Here is a 24,187-nt window from a genome sequence, read left to right on the forward strand (position 1 = left end):
TTAATCTTGCAGTTTCAGCCATACACCTCTCCCCACCACTGATTAGCGGAGTAGCCCCATCAGCCCCATTGCTCGCTACTTGCTACTGATGGCCGGAAGGCAAAAACCGCAGCTTTAAATATGCTGCTGTTTTTGCCTCCCATCCGGTCAGCTGCAAGTGGTGGGATCACTGGGGCCTCTCTGTCAATCAGCAGCGGGAGGCAAAAACCACGGCATATTTAAAACCACAGTTTTTGCCTCCCTGTCGATCGGGGCAAATGGTGAGCGGCGGGGCCCCTCCGCCAATCAATATGTGTGTGGAGGGGGGGCCTGCAGGGGAAACTGCAAGATTAAAGGAGCAGCCACGCAGCACAGTCCTGGCACAAATTCTGGTGGTCCCTACTTATAGAAATGACTAAAACAGGTCTGTATCAGCCAAGAATTAGTCGCTATATGGAGAATGGGTATATTAACTCTCTGTCTGTGTTGATATGAAGCAGAGAACCAGGATCTGGCCCTGTGATATATTATTTAAAAAGTATAAGAATGGAGATTAAAGTATACATTTAATTCTGATTGCCTTGAAAAAAAGAAGTTGAATGCATTATGGAATTTTATATAATGGGTAGAGGTAGAAAAGTAATGAAGGAGTAAACTACAACAAAAGGAAAGAGAGAGTACAGAAAACACAGGAGGAGGGACAGCAAGTGTCATCATGGCTACACATGGACCTAAGATCATGTTGAGGCGCAATTCTGATCAGTGAGAGCAAATGTAAAAAAATGAGAAGTCAAAAGTAGTGCAGACTGACAACAAGACTGAATGAGTAGTTACGTTGGTAAGACAGAGTGATCTGATGTTCAAGATAAGGTGGGTCATGACAAGGATGCATGTGTCTAATGGATTTGAGAGGACCTACATGCATAAGAAGAGGTCATAAAGGAATCTGGTAGACTGAAGTGATGAAGTCACAATTAGGGAAGAAGGTGCCTGGGAAAATTGGTGGTAAAAAGGTTATACAGAAGAGCCATGTTCCTGTCATTCAATAGATGACAGGAACATGGAATCTTGTGTACTGCGTAACAAAAGGCTGGTCCCAGGGATGACAGTGATGTCCCCTTGTGGCTACTCGGACCCTGTTTTACCCTGACTTCTAAGCATCCTCCCCCCTCTGCTCACCTGCCATGCCTTAAGGTTAACATGTATTTAGGAATGGGAAGCCGCCCCACAGGCCCATAAGCCAGATCTCATCCACTCACTTATCACCATAAGGACAATTTCATGGTTCTAAACACTTATCACTTTAAGGATATTCCATCCAGGAAGAGCACACACCAACTGCTGAAACTTCCTCAGCCTGATGAAGGGTTTTTGAACCCAAAATCTTGCTTAAAAATTGTTTTCCAACTATTTAAGTTGGTCTAATAAAAGATACCAGATTCACCCAAATAAGCTTGTCTGCCTATCACTTTAAGGATACCCTCATGGCCTCCTCATCTCCCCTTTTACCCATGCCCAAGCCTTGCAGAGGTTACCAATCAATCGTTATGAATCAGACTAGTGGGCCCTTTGCTCTGATCCACCTCACTCACTCTCAGCCCATCCCTGGGCCATGGGTTCTCTGTCCCCATCTTGGCTCCAGGCTCTCTAGACACACCCATCTTGGCTCCTCTCTGGGCCCTGGAGCCCTCTCCCTCTTCCCTACTCCCAAGCATCTGTCTGTCTTTTCTCTTCCCTATTTCTGGACTAGACTTACTCCTAGGCCTCTGGCCCTACTCTTAGGCCTCTGGGACCTCTACCTCCCCTTAGTTCCACCCTAAATTACTAGCATTACCTCAGCCCCCAGGCATTCTAGGTCTCTATCAAAAGGCTCTCTCTGTAGCCTGCTCAGGAGCTCTTCTCACATCAGCCTCCAGGGCCAGGCTGTCTGCCTACCTCAGGCCCTGGGCTTATATATACTCCAAGCCCAGCCCCCTTCCATTCAGGTGTCTTCCCTGATTGCTGCTTGAGCTGTTTCTCGAGCCTTCTCTTCTCTTAAAGTGACAGGTGCACTAAGCACCCTCTCACAACAGCATATTGCTTGGTTTTTTTTAAATTCTATGTGAACTTAGAACAGTTTTCACAAAAGTGTGAGAACTGTTTCTAAACAGGAGAGAACAGATCTTAAACAATCAAAACATTAGCAGCACTACTGATAGATGGGAAATTATTGAATGAAAATACCTGCTAATTGGTCTTGAAATGTCACTTTCATTGGAATCTTTTAAACTAAATTTAATAAGAATAACAAATGTCCCAATACAGGAGAAAGTCTCTTGAACTGTATTTAAATACAGGCTTAAGTCTTATTAGCTTAAGCCCATACTTAAAATTTGAGCAACACAAGTCAAATATTTCTTTCTATAGAAAGAACTGAAAGCACTTTACATATGTGAACAAAATAATCTTAAATATAGTCCCATGCTCAAAAACGTATTTACGTTTAACAGACCGACACAGAGACACAGCATAGCTGAAGGAGAAAGCTATAATAGAGCCATGACTATACCATACAATTTATCAGTATTAAAAATACAGACAAGCATATAGGCAAAGTTTCATATACATTTGTATTTGGGAGTTCATTTCTTTTGCAAAAATAAGTAATCAAGTACTTAGAAAACAGAATTCATACAAATGAAAAACTACTTTCTAAAGTGTTTCACAGCAATCACTTACTGGAAATATCAAAGACGTGTTCTTTTGGCGGTTAGACAGGTATTTCAATCATTCAAACAGATGGAACATAGTAAACCTGCCAATTTAAATGTGTACACTATTTCCAAAGGAGAACAGAAATAAAGTAATAGGTATTCTGAAAAATGTCTATCTGAGTGACAAATGTCTGTGCCAGAAGAGCTCAATGCACTCTCTTGTTTTGTGAATGAACTAATAAGAACTGTACTAAAAGGTCTTAGTTTATACGTTAAACTTTATGAAACTATAAAACATTTAAAGACATGTTCTTTAATTTTATTTGGAGGTGGAGAAAAATGTTAATTACAGAAGAGAATAAGCTTGAGGTGACTACACTACCACACTCCAGCAACAAATGAAAAGATGCGGACTTTTACTAAAAACTCAAACATATTAAGCCAAATTTGGTGGCCCTTGCTTAAGCACAGAGAAGTGTCCTTATCAATTTTTTGAAGGGTGTAGCTAAACCCGAGAAGAGCTGCGGGTGAGAGATGTGAACTTTAAGTCAAACTATGGAAAGATAGCTTCTTATTATTAAGTTCCACCACAATCGCTGGCGGTCACTCTTTGGAGGCAAACACAATCTTGCATTGCTGAACTGATGCACTTCCCTTGATCTGTGGCCCAAAGAAAAGATCAGGAATTGAAAGTGAAAGTCAGGCACCCCCAATAAATAGCAGAATCTGAGGACTTCCATGGTTCAGACAAACTACTATGACTAGCTCTTATATCTAGCAGCTAGTTCCAGCTTGTAGCTGACAGTTACTCAGATGAAGGTGGCAAAAACTGTTTTTTATCATCATCTGATGCTTGTAGCTTCAGAAATTTTTGGGGACATAGAACTAAAAAAAGGCTTCCTATTAAATGGGATATTCCTAACTACATAGACTTTTCTTGCTAAGAAGCTAATTGGGAATTTTCCTTGTTCTGTCCAACTAAGCGGCTGAACCTTTAATTGCTAGAAAAGCCAACTCCCTTAGCTTCTCCCAAACTTTTAGCTGGTTTTGCTAGGCAGTGCAACTGGGTTATCCTAGCCATACAACTGCATGTGTAATGGGAGGTGGAGGAGGAGCTTTGTCATGCAGGCACATTAGGCAGAATCAATGCCTCACCATACTGTGTGTAACAAACACTGAACAGAAAGAGAACAGAATCTAAACTCATTAGAAGCATGATAGGAGGATGAAGAGGTAAGCAGGATGAGAGGATGGTAACAACAGTTTACAAAGTAGACAGTAGTCTGAATTTGCATGTGTTTAACCATTGCTCACTGAAGGTGCAAACAGAAGAGCAGCTCCCCATTGTAACTCCTGGTGTTTCACAGGAAGCACTCTTGAGTTACAATGAGTTACAACAGAAGTCTGCTGTTGGGTCCCAGAGGTTGGGGAAGCCAGCTGCTGTTTAGAGCAGCTGCAAGCCTGCAGCAACTCTCCCCTGCCAATGCCCCTTCCCCCTTCCAGCCTTGGCACTGTTTTCAGAATGGGAGGGGGGGAAAGGGAGCAGTGGGATCTCATTCTGGGGGTTCCCCAGCAGGCACTGGAGGATGGGGTGGGTGGGTGGACTGGATTGGGATGGGGGGTCCAATCCACCCATGCCACCCTCCAGCACTAGTGTTATGCAGCTGTGCGCTTCTGTTTGGTCATGACTAGAGTGCTTTCTGGGGCCAGATCGGGCAAAAACTCACTTCTGTCTGCGCCTTGAGAGAGTTTTCTAGGGGCTTTCTTTCGAGGGCTTAGTTGAGTCCTACCTTTACAATTATTCAAGTGTTCAGTAGTATATTGTCCACAAAACAGGGAGAATACCAAATTAGCCACAGAGTAGTAAACTGGAAGTCAGCCCTAATTCTGAGGTTAGTAATCAATGCAAGATGTACCATATAAGAAAAAATACAGATGGCAAGCCCTGTACTGCTCTCCCTAATGTCTTACACAGACAGACACTTACACTTCTTTGTTACATCTAGGAGGGAAGATTAATATTTACTCCCCACAGACTTCCCTATTTATATATAAATATGAGGCATACAGTGAAGTTAGAATCCCTAAAAGGAGTACACTGGATATAGTTTTACAATGAAAATATCCAACTTTAAAATATATATATATATATATATCAGTAAAACTTCAAAGATAATATTGTATTGCCATTTGCAATGGTGTCCCAACCCCTCATGAAGAAATATACACTAGAACAGCACTTTCAGTCCTTGTGGACAAGTTGAATAATACTGGCCATTTATCTTATCAAGTATACTGAGGATACTTTTTTACTCTAAAACTATCTGATATGATATAGTCAGACAAGGTTCCGTGGGTAAATATGGTATCTTTTATTAGACCAACTAAATTATATTTAATTTTTAAAATGTATAGCTGCAGCATCCTCCTAGCAATTGACTGCAATCCTCAGGTTTTTGTAAAGACATTACCTGAATAACTAAGGGCATTTGTACACATGATTGTGCTGAAAGTGCTCAGTGCTGCAGCACATACATTTGTATAAATGGCAAAATGCATGTCAGCACTGAGACAATGGCAGCAGCATGCTTTTGAACTAAAACACAAATGTGTTCAAAAGTGCACTGCCACCATTTTCTCAGCGCTCATGCGCATATCGCATTTTATACAAATGCATGTGAGGCAGCACCAGGCGCCACAGTTTGCATGCAAAGCAGACTTGATTAATCAAGTCTGTTCCAACACACCGGATCTCTGGAGTGTTGAAACAGACAAATGTATGTGTATAAATGCCCTTAAACATTATGACTTATACATCATTTGCTGTGTTAGTGCTCTGGTTGAGATAGCCTCTCAAAAAGAATCTAATATACTTCAGGGATTATCAACTGATTTTCTTACCTCCAGTTTTTTTCTTGGAGAAGTGGATTTCCATTGAGTGTTAATTCAGTTAGTTCATGGCATCCATTAAACCATGTGCTAACACTACTAAGGTCTATAATATATTAAGAAAGAAAAAACAAATATCAAATTGACTGAGAAATTTTGTGACATTTCATCCAGCTCTGGCATAGAGAATGTTAAACAAAACTTAGCAAATATGTACATTCTTAACATTTTTATTGTCAGATTCAGAAGACAACCAAGTATATGAATAGGTTTGACAATACCTGAAATACCTGGATAAATGGGTATTTGATAAAAACCAGTGTGCTATTAAAAGAAAAAATAAGAAATGGGGGGAAAATATCAGAATATAGGCTGATGATACATTCCTTCTTTTCAGGCTTCCTGGGCCTAAAGAGAACTCTCACACTAAATGTGACATCTATGATTACATCTAGAAATTGAATTACATCTAGAAATGTACAAGCGCAGACTACTGCTACTATAGGTGATGACACACAATTCTGCTAGTAGTTTTTGGAATGTTATGTATATGATGCTTTTCACTGTTAGGAAATATAGCAGTTGATGTATAAGTCACTTGATTCTTTAGTTGACATATGCAAGCAGGACATAATTAATTATTCATCAGTGCATCTGACCATTTCACTACCATCAAGATAACCCAGTGTTTGTATGAGATCTTTTTGTGGAAAAAGAACAGTTGTGAAAACTGAAGATAAGCAAGATAAAAGAAATGTTGGCTGAGAAGGGAAAATATTTTGAGGACTTTTCAACCACAGCATATTCTTCTTTCACTGAAGTAAACACACAGTCAGCCAAGTCCTTTCATATTTAGTAGTACATGGAAAAAACAAAGGTGGGGCAACAATAAAAAAAACATGGAATGATAATTTTTTTTCTGAGTTACTCATTGATGTTAAGCCCTCAAGTATCTGCATTCATAATTAAAACCTTCTAGCAACTCTTCTGGCGTAGAAGTCTATGTTCCATTCTGGTTTATGGAACAAATTGACCTCCATTACGTACAACTTCATCTGTAGCAAGGCAGCAAAGAAATAGATAGGGTATAAAGTCAGCAGCCTTTGGAAACCCCAACTAGTACCGACTGCCACAGCACATCTAAGCACAAACATGTTCTGTTGCCTAGCATTTTCTACCCTAAGTACACTTTAAAATAAATAAATAAAACAAATCAATCAATAGATAAAACGAGAAATAACAGTCTACTCCAAATACACAATATTTCCCCTGGGACAAGGGAACTATATATGAAAGATGTTAGTTATACCACATAGAAACTGCTGAAAGATGCCAAGGGCATTTTTGCACATGCACCAAGGTGAGGGAGGGCGTTTTAAATTAGAGTGTCTTGCAGGAGCCGCTCTAATTAAAACATCCATAGCATCTCATATATTCAGTGCCCTGCATTTCAAAATGGTGGTGGGGGTCCTTTAACTAAAGCTTTAGTTAAAGTGCCCCCACCACCATTTTGAAAAGCAGGGATCATAAATACACAAGACGCTATAGTACACTGGAGCATTCTTATTACTGTGCTCCAACTGAGTCTGCTTCAACATGTGCTAATCAGAACAGATCAGGTTTTAGGCTCCCCAAGTTACTTCACTAATAAGAGTGATGAGAAAACTTTGGTAATATTTAGACCATTTATTTATATTTTAACAATTTCAGTGACATTTATATTATTATGTTTGTCTATATTCTTTAGGGTTTTTCATAAAAGAATATATAAAATATTTTGGATTAATTTGTTCCTAAAAACTTACCTGACAAGTAGTTGTTGCTGATATCTAGCTTCTCCAAAGAGATGCATGAAAATAGGGGTGTAAGTTCCGTCAAACTAAATCAGGAAAAAAAAAGTCTTCGTAATTTACTGTTGTTCTCTTGAGACAGTTCCCATTGACATTATAGCTATTCTCACTTATGGGAACTTTAACTTCAGAAATTATTCATTTAGCTATCCAAGGTGCTAGAATTAATTGCTGCAGTTTTTCCCCTTTAGCCTTACAATGTTTTATAACATTTCTTGGTCTTCTACATGGCACTGAGGCTGTGTAGATTTTACTGTCTTCCCTACCACTCCCCCTCAGTAGTTATGATCTCAACTCTTCTGCCATTTTTTAATTTTTCAATCAGCTTCTTTTGAGATAGTATGACTAGCATGCAACTAGAAAGAGACCCTGATTCTGGGAAAATAGACAAAAAAAATTAAAATATACAGAATTCCTTCTCTTTTCTTCTCCACTCAGTATTTACTGCAATGCTTCAACTTCAACACATGAACAGCACTAACATTCTTGCAGGAACCCACATGCTCTTTGACACGTCAGCTGCTGCACTGTGGTATACTAGGTCTGTGGTGCCTTTGTCATTTCTCTGGGACAGGACACTGTGTCAGTGATGTGCCAAGTTCAGGGACTGACACAGGATCACTTTTTATGCATGCGTCAGCAGGGGGCTGGACCTGATGATCCTTCAGGGTCCCTTCCAGCCCTATGATTCTATGAACAAAACTGCCCTTCCAGAATGATGTGGCAAACTATTAGGTCCCCAAAGTAGGAAGGTTATGGTAAAGACAGCTTTTGTGAAAGTCCAACAAATGCCTTAAAAAGGCACTGAATAAAGCCTAAACCTTAGAAAGCATGTCCAATGATCATTTTTACTAGGAAAATTAAAAGCATCTTCAGTTGTTTTGCAATATGATATGGTTTTATCCAAATATAAACTTATACCAGTATAACTAAGAATCGTTTTTAAGCCAGTATTTATAAGCCAGGAATGTTTGTAAATACTGCTATTTCTATATTAAAAAAAACTTTAATTTTGCTTAAGCTTAAACCTGAAAAAATGAATTAAGCAAAATTGTAATAAACTTCTCTCAGACCAAAATTAGAGCATTGATGCATAAACAGGCACTAGTTTAATTAAATCAGTGTAACATTCAGTTAAATTAGTTAAAATTTTTGTATGGATAAGTAGAAACTGAAACACTGGTGTTTCATATAGCATAGTAAAAGCAAACCATTGTACTATGGAGAGCCACATTTTAAAATAGAACTGTGCTTACTTTAACTTGCTATCCAATTACCATATTTTTTTCAAATGGAGTCAGAAAGAACAATGAAACATTAGTCTTAGAAACTAAGAGGAAAATATACTTCATTAATAGGCTTTTATTAACATTGACATCATCATTTAAAATCATAAGAAAACTGATTTTTCTATTAACATCCAAACAGTGCATCCACTTCTATTTATATTTTTATAATAATCACTTGTAATGGGTAGTGGCAAAGAGCACATATTAGAATCAGAAAATCCGTGGTACAGACTAGAGACATGTATATTTCAGAAGCAGCAACAGTTGGATGGGGTTTTATGGAATAAAATCCAATTTTAAAAGCTCTGTTTTCTAGCTGAGTAGATGTAATATTTCCTTTTTATACTGTGTTGTTGCATTGGTATTTGTTGTGCTACAGAGTGGTGAATTGGCAATCATCTTTCGACTACAGTCATCTGCTGGTAGCTTTACCAGAGTTAAACCAGAGTTTCAGAGTTAAGTCATTCTATAGCTTTCCTTTTACTGACATTCTTTCTTAATTTTTTTTCTCAGAAAATTCAAACCAGAAAGACAAAGGACATTACTGAAAACTTAATACCACTTGACCTTGTCACATTAGCCCTGGGCATAAAAAAGATATAAATTACAAAGAAGACACAAAAGTAAAAGATATTCACAAAAAAAGCAAGCAATAGCTTCCTTTTTCTGCTCCCATTTAATATTGAAGCTGGACTGGACATAGATACCCAGATATACTTCTAGTCAGAAAAACAGATTTAAAAGACTGGAACAGTTGTAGGTATTCTCTAGAGAAAATAAAGGCTGAATTTCAGAACATGTACACCAATTACTATGCTTGATGGTCCAAATCCTGCTGTCTTCCTTTACACATGGAAACTGGCATTGATGTTAATAAGAGGTTAGCAGGACGGAAGATGGCATAACTATGACTTAGAGTAACTTAGTATATCATTTTAAGTAAGGTTCCTATATTTTTCCACCTTCTTTATAATTTTGAGAATGTATATATAATCATAATCAAACACAAACACAGTAATTTATTATATTTCTACATTTTCCCACCATGTTCTCTGGCAGACAGTACACATTGGTTCCCTAAGGTCAGACAATCAGAAATAAGCATGGCATAGGTGCAACCACAGTATACTGAAATCGACTGCAAAAACCAAACAAACCATCCCTCATTCATAAAAGTGCATTATCCAAGCACTTCCCTTTATGACTGATTAATCTAAATACAACTGGATATTGAAGTTAATTCCCAAATATTTCTGGAAAAGTAATAAAATTCTCCAAAGGAGGCATTTTCTGATGGGTGCTTAATAGAGAGAATAATGCTTGTTAGAGAGAATAATAGGTGTAAGATTTCAGAGGATCTTTTAGCATTTCCATTTTGACTGTTGTACAAAAAATATGCTAATTGTCTACATGATCAAAAATGTCCACAAAGAATTCAATCTTGTTTTTTCTGAGGTCACTGGAATTTTTATGATCAACTTCAGCAGGCAGGAGATTATATTTATACCTTAAATGTGACAGGTCTCTCTTTTTTTTAAACAGAAATTGTCAAAAGAGATCATTTGTCTATTTCAAAGCTGAACAGCAGCTTGATATACTGCATCATAGGTTATTTTAAATTGATAAATGCTTTATTTCAGAACCTAAACAGTTTACAGAATACATACGCAGGTATGAATAGTGCATAGGACTTTTCTTTTCCTACTGGACTGCTATTTTCAGGATTGTTGTCACCTCAACAGTTAATGTTATCACAAACATGTAAAGCAAAAACAAGGAACATTTTTCTCCTATTTGGGTGTCTGCGATGCTGTTACCCTATAGCACTCTTGACTAATATATAACATACTAGTAAATTCTTCAGTACTGGGAGCAAGAGCGTTGCAGTTCACTTCTGCACTAGTAATGCTTCTGCTCAACTAAGATCAACGGAAGCTTTGCGATTAACTTTATGAATGGGAAGTTCAAGTCCATAGTGTGCAGGCAAAGCTCTTCACTCATATAAACAGTAGCATTAAAAGAATACAAAACAAAGTAGGCTAATGCAGGTATGTAAAAAAACGCATTTATTTTTCAGATATTTTATGTTTGCATGCATTTAACTCTACACCAATTCCCTGTTACTAATTCATGGATTTAAAACAGATTTTTATTTTGCTTTGAGGTTCACCTTTGAAAAGTGAGTGCTAGCAGCAATTTTTGGTTTATGATAGGGAAACAATATCTAGATTATCAACATTTTTTTATAAATTAGGTTATGTAGATGTTTCTAAAATCCTGGGCTTCATGTTTAGGGACAGTATAAATGCACAGTCTTACTGATGAAGGGGCTTCCTGCAGTTAGCAAAAAGGAAATGGCACTCAGTGTTTTTTTTTTAAGTTACAAAATTGCATCAGCTGCAGGATAAAAGCAAAGACACAGCTTCTCTTTCAACAGCTTTCTCCATTACAATTATTCTATGTAGAACATCCAGTTACTTTCACCATAGCAGACACATATGGAGCTGCTTATGATGTACATAAAGTTAACGTAATAGAGCAGGCTACTGAAATGCTAGGAATTTTGAGGCTTTTAACATGTATTACATGATATCTCGTCCTTTTGCCCCAACAATTTGAGCTAAGGCACTGATACATACAAAGGTGAAATGGAAGCAGTTCTGGTCTGACTAGTCCTCCATCTATCTGCTTGGGGAGTGCATTAACACGCAATGCTGCTTCCAAACATGCAGCTCTTCAACCAGACAACCATTGCAGTACATAATGACAGCAGAACAGGCAAAAGGCACACTGCAGGGAATGAGTCGAGTCATGTGAGTGAGAACATATTTTATCACATATACTCCACACCTTTTCCCCCAAAACCAGCTGGGGAAAACAGAGGCATGCATTATATGCAAGGAAATGAGTTCTCCATGGGTCCGGAAATTTGGCAGCAGGAGTGGACCTAGTCCACCAAATCTGGAACCAAGCACTGACTCTGGGGCTAGACACTGAGTCAGACTTGGCAAATGGTTTCAGAGCTGATGCACAAAACAGGCCCTGCCATGTGGTTCCCAGCCCCAGCATGCAGCTCTCAACCCCAAGTCTCAGTTACTTACCTGTATTCCAAGGTAAGTGTTTTTTTCTCTTTCTTGGGACCTTCCAAAAATATTATATTTATAGGCAAGTTACATGCAAGAAAATATGGCTTTGTCAATAGGGTGGATGAATGGGGAAAAAAGGTGACAGCAATAGTGGAGGGAAAAGGAAAAAAAAAAGTCAGAAAAACTTTATAAAATATAAAGAAGAAAAAACGAAACTCAGATTGGGTGTTCTACAAGAAGAAGACTAGCAAAGGAAAAACAAAAATAAAATCCATGAAATAAAAAGGGGCAAATGCCATCTAGACAATTTATATACACTTTTACATTTTTATCCGAGTTTCCAAATTAAGTCAGAAAGTACAAAACAAAATCCACTGTCCAACGTATAATGCTCATGTTAGAGTTAGAAAACCTCTACATAAACCTCAGAAGTGTGATCAAGATTGAAAAGTAGGATTTGTTATAATGCATTAAAAGTAGGTATGTGCACACTCTGACTTACATTGCATACCTAGAAATGGTAGATACAAATGTGAAATTGTATACATATTTCTTGCACATCAGTCAGTAACAGATATAGACATATTAAACTCTACATGGATCTAAATTTACCATAATTTCTTTATGTTTCTCCATAATCATTCCTATTTGGCTTTCATCTGGTTGAAAAGACACAGAAAACAACATACAAATTTCCCAGCTATAACAGAATGCTGCTGAATGTGATACATGTCCTAATGTCTCTAGGACTGTCCTATATTCTCTGCGGGTCAATCTGTTTTGCACATGTCTTAAATGACATATACCTGCTTATCTCTGGTACTTCAATCCTTGCAAAAGGAAGGCAGGTTGTTAATGTAAATCCTTCATAAAATGTATAAAATCATGATAAAAGTTCAGTAAAATAGACTTTCCATTCAGAAACTGTATCACCTTATATCTTTAAAACAATCACTTTGCCATAAGCCTTTTTTCCTCTCGGTATTCATTTTTGTACTAGTAATATACAAAATTATAAACCAAGGTTATTGCTTGGCTTTACATCAACTGAGCCTAACTTATTTTATAAGTTGTGTATCTTTAATTCTAAATATTTGCTCACCATAGTACAACAGATTGGCTTACACAGAAGAATAAGACACTTAATTAGAGTTTTAGTATCTGCAGAGATTTGTATTTTTTTCCCATTTTTATTTTATTTTATATCTGCAATCAAACAGAACGGTGACAATGTAAAATGAAAGCAAACAACCCGAAACGTAATTTTCGAAACTGACAGAGTGCATGTGTAAACTGGTAATTAGTATCTTGATGAATATTCCAGCTATCACTGTGCAATCCAGAAAGACTTGGAGGATAATTAAACTGAGCAAAGAAGCAAAACTAGCCATAGGATATGAAGAAAAACAACAAAGGAATATTAGCAAAATAATTGATATCACTGCTAAAATTATTACTTTTAAATTTACTCTATATATGACCACGGTTATTTTAATGTTTTTCTTAGCTAAATAAGTGCTACACCAATCAACTGGTGTAGGACCTTTTCAGAGGATACAGCAGGGCTAGCCTTTATGGCCTTTGTAAAGCACTCAGATTCATACTTACATGCTTAAATAGGGGAAAAAAAAACTTTCCATTTTACCTGTTTTGTGAGAGAGAGAGGAACTGAAGCAAAGGCAGCCAACACAAAGAAAATCCTTCCATAGTTAAGATACTATTGTCATCCAAGCACAGCTCTCTTAGCAGAACGTGATTTTCCAACCTTGGGAACTAAATACAAATTAGTTATTTATTGAAAATAAAAACTGATTGCAGTAATAACAGTAGAATGCTTGCCAGATAATTTTCTTGAATAAATTACTAAGTTTTGGTAAAATGTAGTTTGTTAACTTTAATATAAAAATTTGCTATACATATATTGATATGTAAACATTTAGTATAATTGGCACACAGTATATACATAACATCTGAGATAAAAAAATATGTAAATTCATTTTTATTCATGTAGGTTACTTGCTAGCTTTTGACAAAGTATTCCTCAGATTTATATCAGTGTTCTAGCTAAGAAAAGTGACTAAATAACAATACAGTAGGTATCTAGGGGCTGATTTTGAGAATTTTAGCCCAAAAATAATTTGATTCTTAATGATCATAGTATTTTGTTAAATTTTAAATTTTTTAAAATCATAAGAACATAAAACAATGTGAAAAATAATTGCTATAGTGGAAAGAATGGGATTTAATTTACTAAGAGGAGGACTATTAACATAAATAGGGTAAAGAAATGACCAGCTATCACAGCTAGCTCTTGACATCTTTGAAAATGTGGCTCTGAAATAAAAAATATATATTAGATTTATGAGTAATAGAGAAGCATGATGTAAAAACAATAATGATGTGGAATTTTTACCTCACTTAAGTTATTGCCCTGTAACTTCAGAATTTGTAGCATGGCACAATTCTCAATGCCCGCAAGATGAGTAAGATGATTAAAAGAGCAGTCAATGTGCATCAGTGTAGGTGCATCGCAAAGACCTTTTGTGCTGATTATCTGATTGTGATCCACAATGAGTTGCTGAAGATTTTTCAATGACTCTAAGCCACCTTTAAAAGAATAAATACATAAAGATTATAATTTAGCCAGAATTAAGACCTAATGGGTTTAAAGCTTCTGTTGAGTATAAAACTTGAATCTGTCAAAATGTCAGGGTTTAAATATTTTTTACATATCAAAGAGAAATGTTCATGTTCTATAAAAGTCTGCAATTATTTTTGAAAACTTTGATTAACAGTTCAGTGCTTCCCATGTCTTTAAAGAATTTTCAAAACAACCTTTTTGTACAATATGCACTATTAACAAACATCTGATCCAATTAACTAAGCAAGAAACCAATAATAGTTTAGTATTCCCTGGGCAAATCTCATTGCGAAGTGTTGTAATAGGACATGTTTTATGCAATAAATTATACTTACAATGTTGTTAATCAAGAAGCTACAACATGCTCTAGCATATTTATTCAGGGTCCTTTGGTATTTCTAAAGTGTTAGCCCCTCTCTTAAAATAATTTCTAAAAGAGGTATCAGCAGCTACATTAACAGCTTAATATTACTCCTTCAAAACATTTTAAAGTTATTTTTTTAAGTGACCTGAAGAAGTGAGAATTCATTAGAAAAATATCATCTAAGCACCTGGGATGATAATGAAGACATGCCTCATTTAAAAAAAAAAATGTGTTGGAAAATAATGTGTAAGGAAAGTATATGTCTTTAAACAATTATAATTTGCATTGTGTATCAAGCCAACATGCTCTTAAAAATACTCCTAACCACTAATACATTCACAGCAAGGATCATGATATCACCTCTCTCTTCCGCAGACTACCTGCAGACAGAGAGAAAGCACCTGTGTCAGGGACCAGTCCTCTTAGGGGACCATCCTCTGAACCATTTACTGGCTAGAGGAATGAACCTGGGTTCTTTTCCCACAGCCTTACAGATCCCAGAAGCTCCAAGAGAGGATTAAGGCCATCGTAATGGAGGCCTTGTGCCTCTTTACTGTCTCTGGGCCCATTTGCTCCGTTTTTCCTAGCATTGTGTCTCCCTTGAAGATGAACAGCCCTTTCTGAAGAGGGAGGTGCCATGAAAAATATACTACCATCTTTTTTCTGGCTCTCTTCACAGGACTAGTTGAGGCAACTCCTCCAAGATCAACATTTTCCCATAAGTTTCTCGTCTTCCCATAAAAGGGTAGGGTAGGGTGATCTATGCAAGGAAAGAACTCTCTTGCAGTTCTCACACACCAACAATCTAGGCCTTGGAAGCACTGTGCATCCCAACAAGATAGGGGTGCCACAGCCACGGGTGGCTTAGCATATGGAGAAAGAATAGCAAATAAGAGGAAAGACAAGAGGAAAACCAAAGTAAAAATTAAATGTCATTATTAGCTTTGCATTAAAAACTCATCCAGAACAGAACTTTGAAGCACGCTACTTGGAAATGAAACAGACCTACTGGAACAAATCCATCCACCTGAAAGAATACCAGATATTAAAGTTATAAGAAACTAGATCTAAGCCACATGTTCTGTGCTAGAACCGCCAATCCCAGCTTTAAGATATGAAGTTACTAGCCTTCACTTATCTTAAAAGAATTTCAAACACAGCTTGAACATACTACCCCAGGCTCTCAACTTCTGAATTCACTGGAAGAGTTTAAAAGGGAACTGGCACCATCTAGTGGACTCAGTGTAAATTAACTTTAAACATAGTACTGGAATTAACAGTTTCAAGGACTTCTCCCAATAGTCCTCTCACATTTTTAACTATATCTATTCTTTATGTAGGAACACTAACACCCTTAAAAAAGAAGCACTAAATTAAAAGAGTGGCAGAAAATGAACGGATATGTACAAGGAACCTGGACATGAGTATTAGACAAGTGATGAAACCTGATTATTTCCAGCTCTGCTAGTGCTCTGTTCTGTGAGCCAAGAAAGTTACTTCACCTTCATGTAGTTGTAATCTTTCCCACCCCTCAATCATCTTGTTTATTTCAACTGAAAGCTTTTTTGATTGTAAATTCAAAGAGCTCTTTCACTATGCTTATACAATATCATGAAAAATGGACTCAGTCTATTTGGGGACATGTACATGCTACTGTAATTAAAATATACCGATAAAATAAAATAAAATAAAATAAATAAGATGCTTGAATGGCTGTAGTTTAAACCAAATATATCTTCAGTAAACCCAAGTGCCAGGTAAATTTGTTTTCTCACAATTCAAGAACTAGTATTCTCAGTTTTATATAATGATAAGGATTCCATCATGCATAAAATAGCACTAATGGTACAAAAGACAAATGAGAATTATACTTCACATGGTCACTGACATATAGGTGACATCATATCACTTGCATTATGCTAAGAGTACAAAAGAGTGTTTTGTGACAATATGTGTATGCCTCAAGGAAACACAGAGATCAAAACTTCCCTAAGTGCAGCTGTTCTGACAGAATGCAGCTGCATATAGCTACCACCCCACTTGCCCATGGTACAACTAGCCCATGGCGCCCCACTCTAAGCATAACATTGTTTGCTCAGATCAGCTACAGTAATATTTTATTTAAAGCAGGAAGTAAATGAGGCAAGGGCCAATGGAAGAGAACAGGGGAGCAGAGGGAGCCTGAAAGGAGATAGGAAGATATTTGAAGAAGCTGATACCTGTGTTAAATGATTCTTAATAACTTTCTAAGAAAAATTAAGACCAAAACTACCTATAAAAGCCATGGTTCTGTCTTGTTCTTGTTTGCATCAGTAGTATTCTGGAAAAATATCCCATGACCCATGAAAGATTCATAGAAAAAGAAGCATCATAAGCTCTTTATTAACAAGCCTTCATTTAAAATAATGATTTTTTAGATTTAAATTGGTAAAGTTCACTGGAACAATACACTTTGGCATATTTATGGATTATACAAATGTTTAAACACCCAGTTAGTGAGAATGCTGCATTCAGAGCATACAATCATTGAATAGAATGCATGTTTCTGTCTTCACTTTTTACATATATTTTGCTAACAGCTCCTACCAACTGCCTTTTTTGCCAATTTTTTATTTTGATGAAAACAAACATCATAGTACCTGCAAAGTTCCCTATGAGGAATTATTAGACTGAATTGTTACAACCACAAAAATAAGTAAACCTTATTTTTAAAGAAAAAAATCCATCGACTAACAGTTTGAAATTGAATAAATTGTGTATAAATTAAAAAAGACAACAACACAGCACTGCAACTTCCCAAATTGCCAAGGAACATTCTGCAAGATTTATAGGCAGAAGGGGCAAATTAACATATTAAAAACACAAATCCATCTTTATGAGATTTCTTACTATCAATATGTTATTGTATGAAACAAACTCTATGTTATAAACTTAGTTTAACCAAACCTCCTCACAGCCATTCCTGAAAAGAGAAAAGCAGACTCCAAGTGTTTTTTTCTCTTGAACATCCATTTTCCCATTCAAACTCATTGCACACTGCTTTCATTGTACATAACAGACATTACAGAAGGCTTTTGCTCTATACAGAGATACTACATACCTAAGGATCATCAATTAATAATATGTCACCTTCACATTAATCTTGCAAATATTCTGCTCCAGGAAACCAATGCAAACAAATAATCTCATACAGCACTATTGGCACCAAGGATACAAAGAAGTTCCAGTATTTCTCCTTGCAACCAATCTGTTTCATCAGTTCCCCCTTGGGCTACTGACTTTACTTTCACAGCAAGTGCCAAAAACACCAACATTCACTATTACTGTAGGGCAGTATCCTCAAGTAATATTAATTACATTCAGATACTTTAATATGTAAAATCAACATTCAAACATCTGAAGTCCTGGCATTTTAACATGGCATTTAAACTGCATGGGTGGCTATAAAATCACAATAAATTTCTCAAGTTTAAAATTTCCTATTTGCCATTTACTTGTTAAATCAGGGAATTAAGGTCCTTATTCTCCATATTTATCTAGTCTTCTGCCATACACTTGCCTGGAATCTAGCTCCTCAGGGTCAGCACCCTCGTGCCCCAGCCAGTCCCTCCGTCACTCAACGCTGCCACCCAGAACTCAGGCTGACCCCCCTCCCCATGTCACCTGCCAGCCTGGTTCTACTCTACCCCAGCTTGAATTGCTGCTGTCCTGGGTGCACATGTAGACTCTGTTCCCAGGAGCAGTTTACTCTGGCTCAGACAGCACTGGAGTTTATTGCTTCACCTTAATTTCACATGGAGTTGCACCCACTAGTATTATATAAATTAAAAAAGAGTCAAACAATCTGTATTATTTTCTTACCAATTCGTGTAATTCTATTGTAGGAAAATTCAAGATTTCGGAGATTATGGCAGCCATCTAGGCCACAAACTGACGAAAGCTGATTTTTATTCAGATTTAGAATGCAGAGATTTTCCAGTTTCTCACAATTTATTGTTTGAATATTATTTTCCTGTAACAAATGCAAAAGATAAAATTTAAAAAATATCTTTTGTGAAAGGAGTATATTATATGGCTAATTAAAAATAGAGGAAACGTTACCATCTTTACTCATCTTAGCCCAAGTAGCTAGCCAATATTCAGGACCTTTTGAATTGTTTCCTTTAGAAGAGGAAACTAATAACAGGCTCAGGTATATCTTTAACATAATCATTTTTTGTATACAAAGACGTTGAAGTCATGTTTTTATGAACACATTAATAATTGAAAACGTAAGGCATTTTCCTTGACCATAGGTCAAAGCATCTTTCCACCAGCATTTGTCCAAAAAACAATTCTCTTGGCAATTTTTCTAGTCTATTTTTCTTAACTTTCTATTTTGCCGTTTCTGATAGCTGTATACTCTCAGGCAACCAAAGGTCTAGCTGCCTGCATTTGCATTTACAACCCAGCAGAACCTCTTATACTCCCAGTCCAGCTTTTCTGTGCTAGTTTGCTTCAGGCAGTATCTTCTGTTATTTCAGCTATTACTAAAAGAGGATATTTAACTGATCGCTCATTTAGCCTGAACAAAACAAATCTGTCTACCAGCACTGCTCATATACTAAAGACTTACTCCAAGGAGCCATCCAGCCTCCAGAAAAAAAACATTTATCTTATACAAGTAAGAATAAGCTAATACTCTGCATCATTTGGAACTTAATTATCTTAACACTTAGAAACGGCAGTGAACATATATAGTCAGATCCAAATCATTCTCATAAGTGTCTCCACTTAAGCCTTTGCAAAAGCTTAAAATTAGACACCTTGCTTTAAGGAGAGGATCCAAATTGGTAAGATTAGGCACTTTAGATTTCCTTACCATCAACAAAAAGTTAGCTGCCTCCAAAAGGCAATCCAGAGCATCCAGGTGTTGAGACTGGAGCCACATCTACATCTTTCCCCAATCCTAAGAGTTTATGCCCTGACTCAGTGCTGTATAGTTGGCTCCTCTACCATTTCAGGAGGGGATGCACAAGCAGCATTAAGTTTGGTGTGAATCACAATGTCTGCAGCAACTTTCATTTCTGAATATGAGCTGTAAGTGTTGCCCACCTTTTGAACAATAGTGTCCTGGGAGGGGAAGACAGGAATTGGAGGAGGTGGCAGGTTCATGAGTTTCAGGGCTAAAAATAGCCTAACCAGGGTCAGGTGAGGAGTGGGAATAGTGCAGCCCCAGGGCACTTCACCTGTAAACACATACAGGTGTTCAGTAGATCAGGTTACCCTGATCTCGATCTAAATTGGTTTAACCCGAGGCAAATTATCATAGACCAGACGTGCCAGTTTTTGGGCAACTGAAACCTGCTGCACACCTGTATGACTGGTCATTTATAACAACCTAATACCTGTATGTATTCCTAGATGGCCAAATCTAGTGATCTAGCCGTCCGGAAAAGAACAGAACGCTACTCAAGGTGCCTACCAACTCAGAGCTGGATTGCAATGAAGCTTATGCCACAATTGATCTTAGATCAAAAGATCAAGCCAAGCGGAGGTGTCTAGACTAGGGGTCAGTAATCTATGCCTATCTATCCAGTGGCTCAGTCCTCTGAGCCACTGGATCCAGACTGCAGGGTCTTCAGCAGTGTTTGGTGGCAGGGGGGTTTCTGAGGCATTCAGTGCTGGAGGTCTTCACCCATGCCACACTGTAATTAAGCATCAGAGCAGCCAGAAACTTTTACATATGCCATACCAGAGCCAGGCAGCAGGGAGAAAAAAAAGGTGGCAGCAGCAGCCAGATCATAGTGCCGTCCCCTGGATCTCAGCTGGGTCACTCTGGTCCATTACCAGAAAACGCTGCCAGTTGCTACCTAGATAGTGTCCATCTGGCTTATATTTTGGGGTTTAGGTGTCTAAATTCTGCCTAAATCCCATTTAGGTACCCATGAAAATGATTTTGCTCTGACAGTCTAAATAAACTGCAATCAGAGAAAGACTAACAGATTTGGCTAGATACACTAACTTCTCCTACTGTTTTGCTCAGGGCACCTAAAATTAGGGAACACTTTAAAAAAAATCCCCAAATTACATTCTGAATAAGTACCAAACTGAAAAAAGAACACTGGGTTTTGACTCCCATTGTACTGACTTAGCCTATGGAAACATTCTCTCAGCTGTAAGCCACACTGCCAATTCCTTTCCGAATTTGGAGGAGTTCACATCTTAAATGGTAGTCTGACACAAAAAGAAAAACTCAAGGCTGTTATTGACAATGGATCTTCTGTTTGTCAAGGTACATTAACTCAGTGGCACGTTGGTATAATCAGAATAGTTGAAACTGAATTAGTAAACACATCTGTCTCTTATAAACTGTCAAGTTCCTTAATTTAGGCACATTATAAAGACAAAAGTTTTCTTTGTTCATTCAGTTGTACAGACCGCTGCATAAGGGGCAATATGTGCCACCCCGTGCCTCAAAAAGTCAAGTTTGGTCCTGTTCCTTGCACAAAACTAGAACAGCAAGGCTTCGCTGGGTTCTGAATGCAAATACGGACAGCTAGACCTTTGGCTACCTGTGAGTATACACCTATCAGAAATAGTGAAATAGAAAGTTAAGGAAAAATAGCCCAGAAAAAATAGCCAAAAGAATTTTTTTGGACAAAATGCTGGTGGAAAGATGCTTTGACCTATGAGCAAGGGAAATGCCTTATATTTCTCAATCTGAGAGAGTACCCCAGAGGTTTACATGCATCTCCTCTCCCTCTAAAGGGAGCATAGAAATAGGTTTTATACAGCTACACAACAGAATTGAGGGAGTAAATACTTAACTTTCAAACACCGCATTTTCAAATTAAGGTATATATAGTAGAGTGGCACGTATCACCTTGTGTCATTTAAGTCTATTGCTAAAGACAGACACTTAGGATTTGGGAATAAAAGCGGACCCTAAGGAGTCTAAATATGTACTTTTGACCTTAACATTAGGTACCTACTTTTGAAACCCCTGACATGTATAATACATTTAGATTTGGTCTACATCACAGATGGACAGCACAGTTATGTTGTTCAGGTCTATTACGAGGCACTATCGTTGACTGACATAGGTATACTGGTAGAAGTTCCTAGCATACATGTAGTTATATCAAATAGTCTGCGCCTTTAAAAGCGTATCTTCATTCACTTGTGGATGGTGGTTTTACCAGACCTGGACAGAGCACAGTTCCGTTCATATAGCTGCGCCTGTGTTAGGAATGCGTTGTTAATATAGCAGGGGTTTAGGTTGTAGCCGTGTTGGTCTAAGGATATAGGCAGACAAGGTTCCTTGGGTGAATTTGATATCTTTTATTAGACCAACCCAAATGGTTGGAGAATAGTTATTAAGCAAGCTTTCGGGTTCAAAAACCCTTCGTCAGGCTAAGGAAGCTGCAGCAGTTGCTGTGTGCTCTTCCTGGATGGAATGAAAAGTAAACAAGCCAATATAGCATTCACTAGTAAAAAGTTCCTAGTGCATAAAGACTAACAAGTATTTAATTCCATAAAATAGTAAATGGCAGAGGTTGCATTTTTGCCCCACCTCCATATATAGATTAAAATTTGTTTGGTACCTCCACATTAATATACTTGAGGTCTTTGCAGTTACTTAGTCCTTCCAGTGCAGTTATCCCACATCGCCTAAGGGTCAATAACTGAAGATTTGTGCATTCTGACAACGTAGAGAGGCTACACCCAGGCAAATCTTGAAGCGTAAGTGTCGTGACCTACATATAGTAAGTGAAAAATGTATACATATGATTGAATTCATAATATTTTAATCTATTAAAGCTTTTATTTACATTTCTATATAATCAAAGGAATATGGCAATATTCTGAAAGTACTATAGGCACATTTAATTTACTACTTAAAAAAAAAAAAAGCTATTGACTGTTACTGCCTTCAAAAAAAAAAAATTCATAACACTACCTCCACATAAAAAGCCTGAAAATGATTCGTTTGGTTTATAATTGTCAGTGAAGAGGAAAAAGTAACACTTCAAAAAGGGAACCAAGTCTCATTCTGAGGTCCATTTTACATGTGAGTTTTGCTCTACCTGTGACAGCACTTGTGAACATATGGGAAATAATGTTGCAGCAAAACAAATCCTAATGTGGATTTTCTCTCATTTAAGAAATCACATGGAATAAATAATCTTCTCGAAACAGAAGTGAAATGTATCTTGGAAAAATACAATCTGGGCTTGTGGTAGAGGTGATATCTTTTATTAAATCAAGATTTTTGCAAAAAAAATTCTTTAATTGCAAGCTTTCAGACACAAACACCCTTCATCAGGGATCGGAGAAAAGATTGTAAAAGTTCTCCTGGGTAGAAATGAAAGTTCATAGGATTTCACAGAGGAGTCAACAAATGAAAACTCCTCTGGGCAGGTAGTTCTTAGCTGGTAAGGAGTCAGTCGCTCAGATCTTGTGAGGAGCTGTGATTATGCAAATTACCTTGAACAAAGGCAGAAGCAGTATCTCAGGTTTCAGGTGGTCAAAGTTGCTTTCTCCTTGGAAAAGTATAAAGATTTCATTTTGAAAATTGGCTAAAATTCGACATTTTCATGTTTTTGCAAAAATCTTGTTGGTCTAATAAAAGGTATCACCCTACCACGAGCCCTGATTGCCTTTTCCTCTAGACCAATGCAGCTACAACTTGGACACCTGACACATGGAAGACATCAAATTTTAGCCAATTTTCTTAACATAATAACAAATTACAGCATTTGTTTATATTCCTGCATATGAAAAAATACCAAAAATTAAATTTGTATATATTATTTCTACCAATGGTCATGTAGCCTTGCTACCCAACAAAATTCAGCAAAAATAGTATGTGACTCTTTTGCAGTAGAGTAGACTGTTACAAAGCAAGGATTCTGAATCATTTTCATAAAATGGACAATATCCTGGGGGCGGGGGGGAATCGTTTTTATCCCAATCACAAAATGTCCTTGTTTCAATTAAGCTATTGGTAAAACTGGTACATGGTAAGCACAAGGTAAAACTAATGTGAGGAAGCTATCTATGTACTTTCACCTGTAACCTAGTGTAATTCAGTAGCTGGAACCATAAAATCAGGAACCCGGGCAAGATTTCTAAAGCATTCGCTAACACCACTATTCTCCTCTCCCTCCTCTCCCTCAGCAGTCAATGGGAAAACGTATTTTATTAAACTAATGATGAGAGCTTTTGAATCCCACCTCAAATTACCAGTCAGTTTTCTTACTGTCTGAGAATCACCATATTATAGTTACCTGTTGGAGTGCACTCCAAGGACCACTCTGAATGATCATTTCTATACTTAATGGAGGCATTGAATTAGCTGTGCTTTTTCTTGGCCGGCTTATTTTAACTTCTTTCTTTTTCTGGTTTTCCCTA

General features: G+C 37.3%; 1 protein-coding gene across 1 annotated transcript in view; it reads right to left on the minus strand.

The window, feature by feature from the left end:
• Positions 1-24,187, minus strand: part of LRRIQ1 (leucine rich repeats and IQ motif containing 1) — a gene marked incomplete at its 3' end in the record, with an annotated part of 60,384 nt that overhangs the window by 17,906 nt on the left and 18,291 nt on the right. Inside the window, exons 9-15 of the mRNA XM_014520455.2 lie at positions 24,064-24,184; positions 22,378-22,530; positions 18,653-18,803; positions 14,200-14,393; positions 13,432-13,559; positions 7,367-7,440; positions 5,574-5,667 (exon numbers count right to left, since the gene is read on the minus strand). Of these exons, the coding sequence (XP_014375941.2) occupies positions 5,574-5,667; positions 7,367-7,440; positions 13,432-13,559; positions 14,200-14,393; positions 18,653-18,803; positions 22,378-22,530; positions 24,064-24,184 (915 nt within the window). The remainder of the gene's footprint in view (positions 1-5,573; positions 5,668-7,366; positions 7,441-13,431; positions 13,560-14,199; positions 14,394-18,652; positions 18,804-22,377; positions 22,531-24,063; positions 24,185-24,187) is intronic.

The sequence above is a fragment of the Alligator sinensis genome, unplaced genomic scaffold (assembly GCF_000455745.1).
Source record: "Alligator sinensis unplaced genomic scaffold, ASM45574v1 scaffold976_1, whole genome shotgun sequence".
NCBI lineage: Eukaryota > Metazoa > Chordata > Crocodylia > Alligatoridae > Alligator > Alligator sinensis.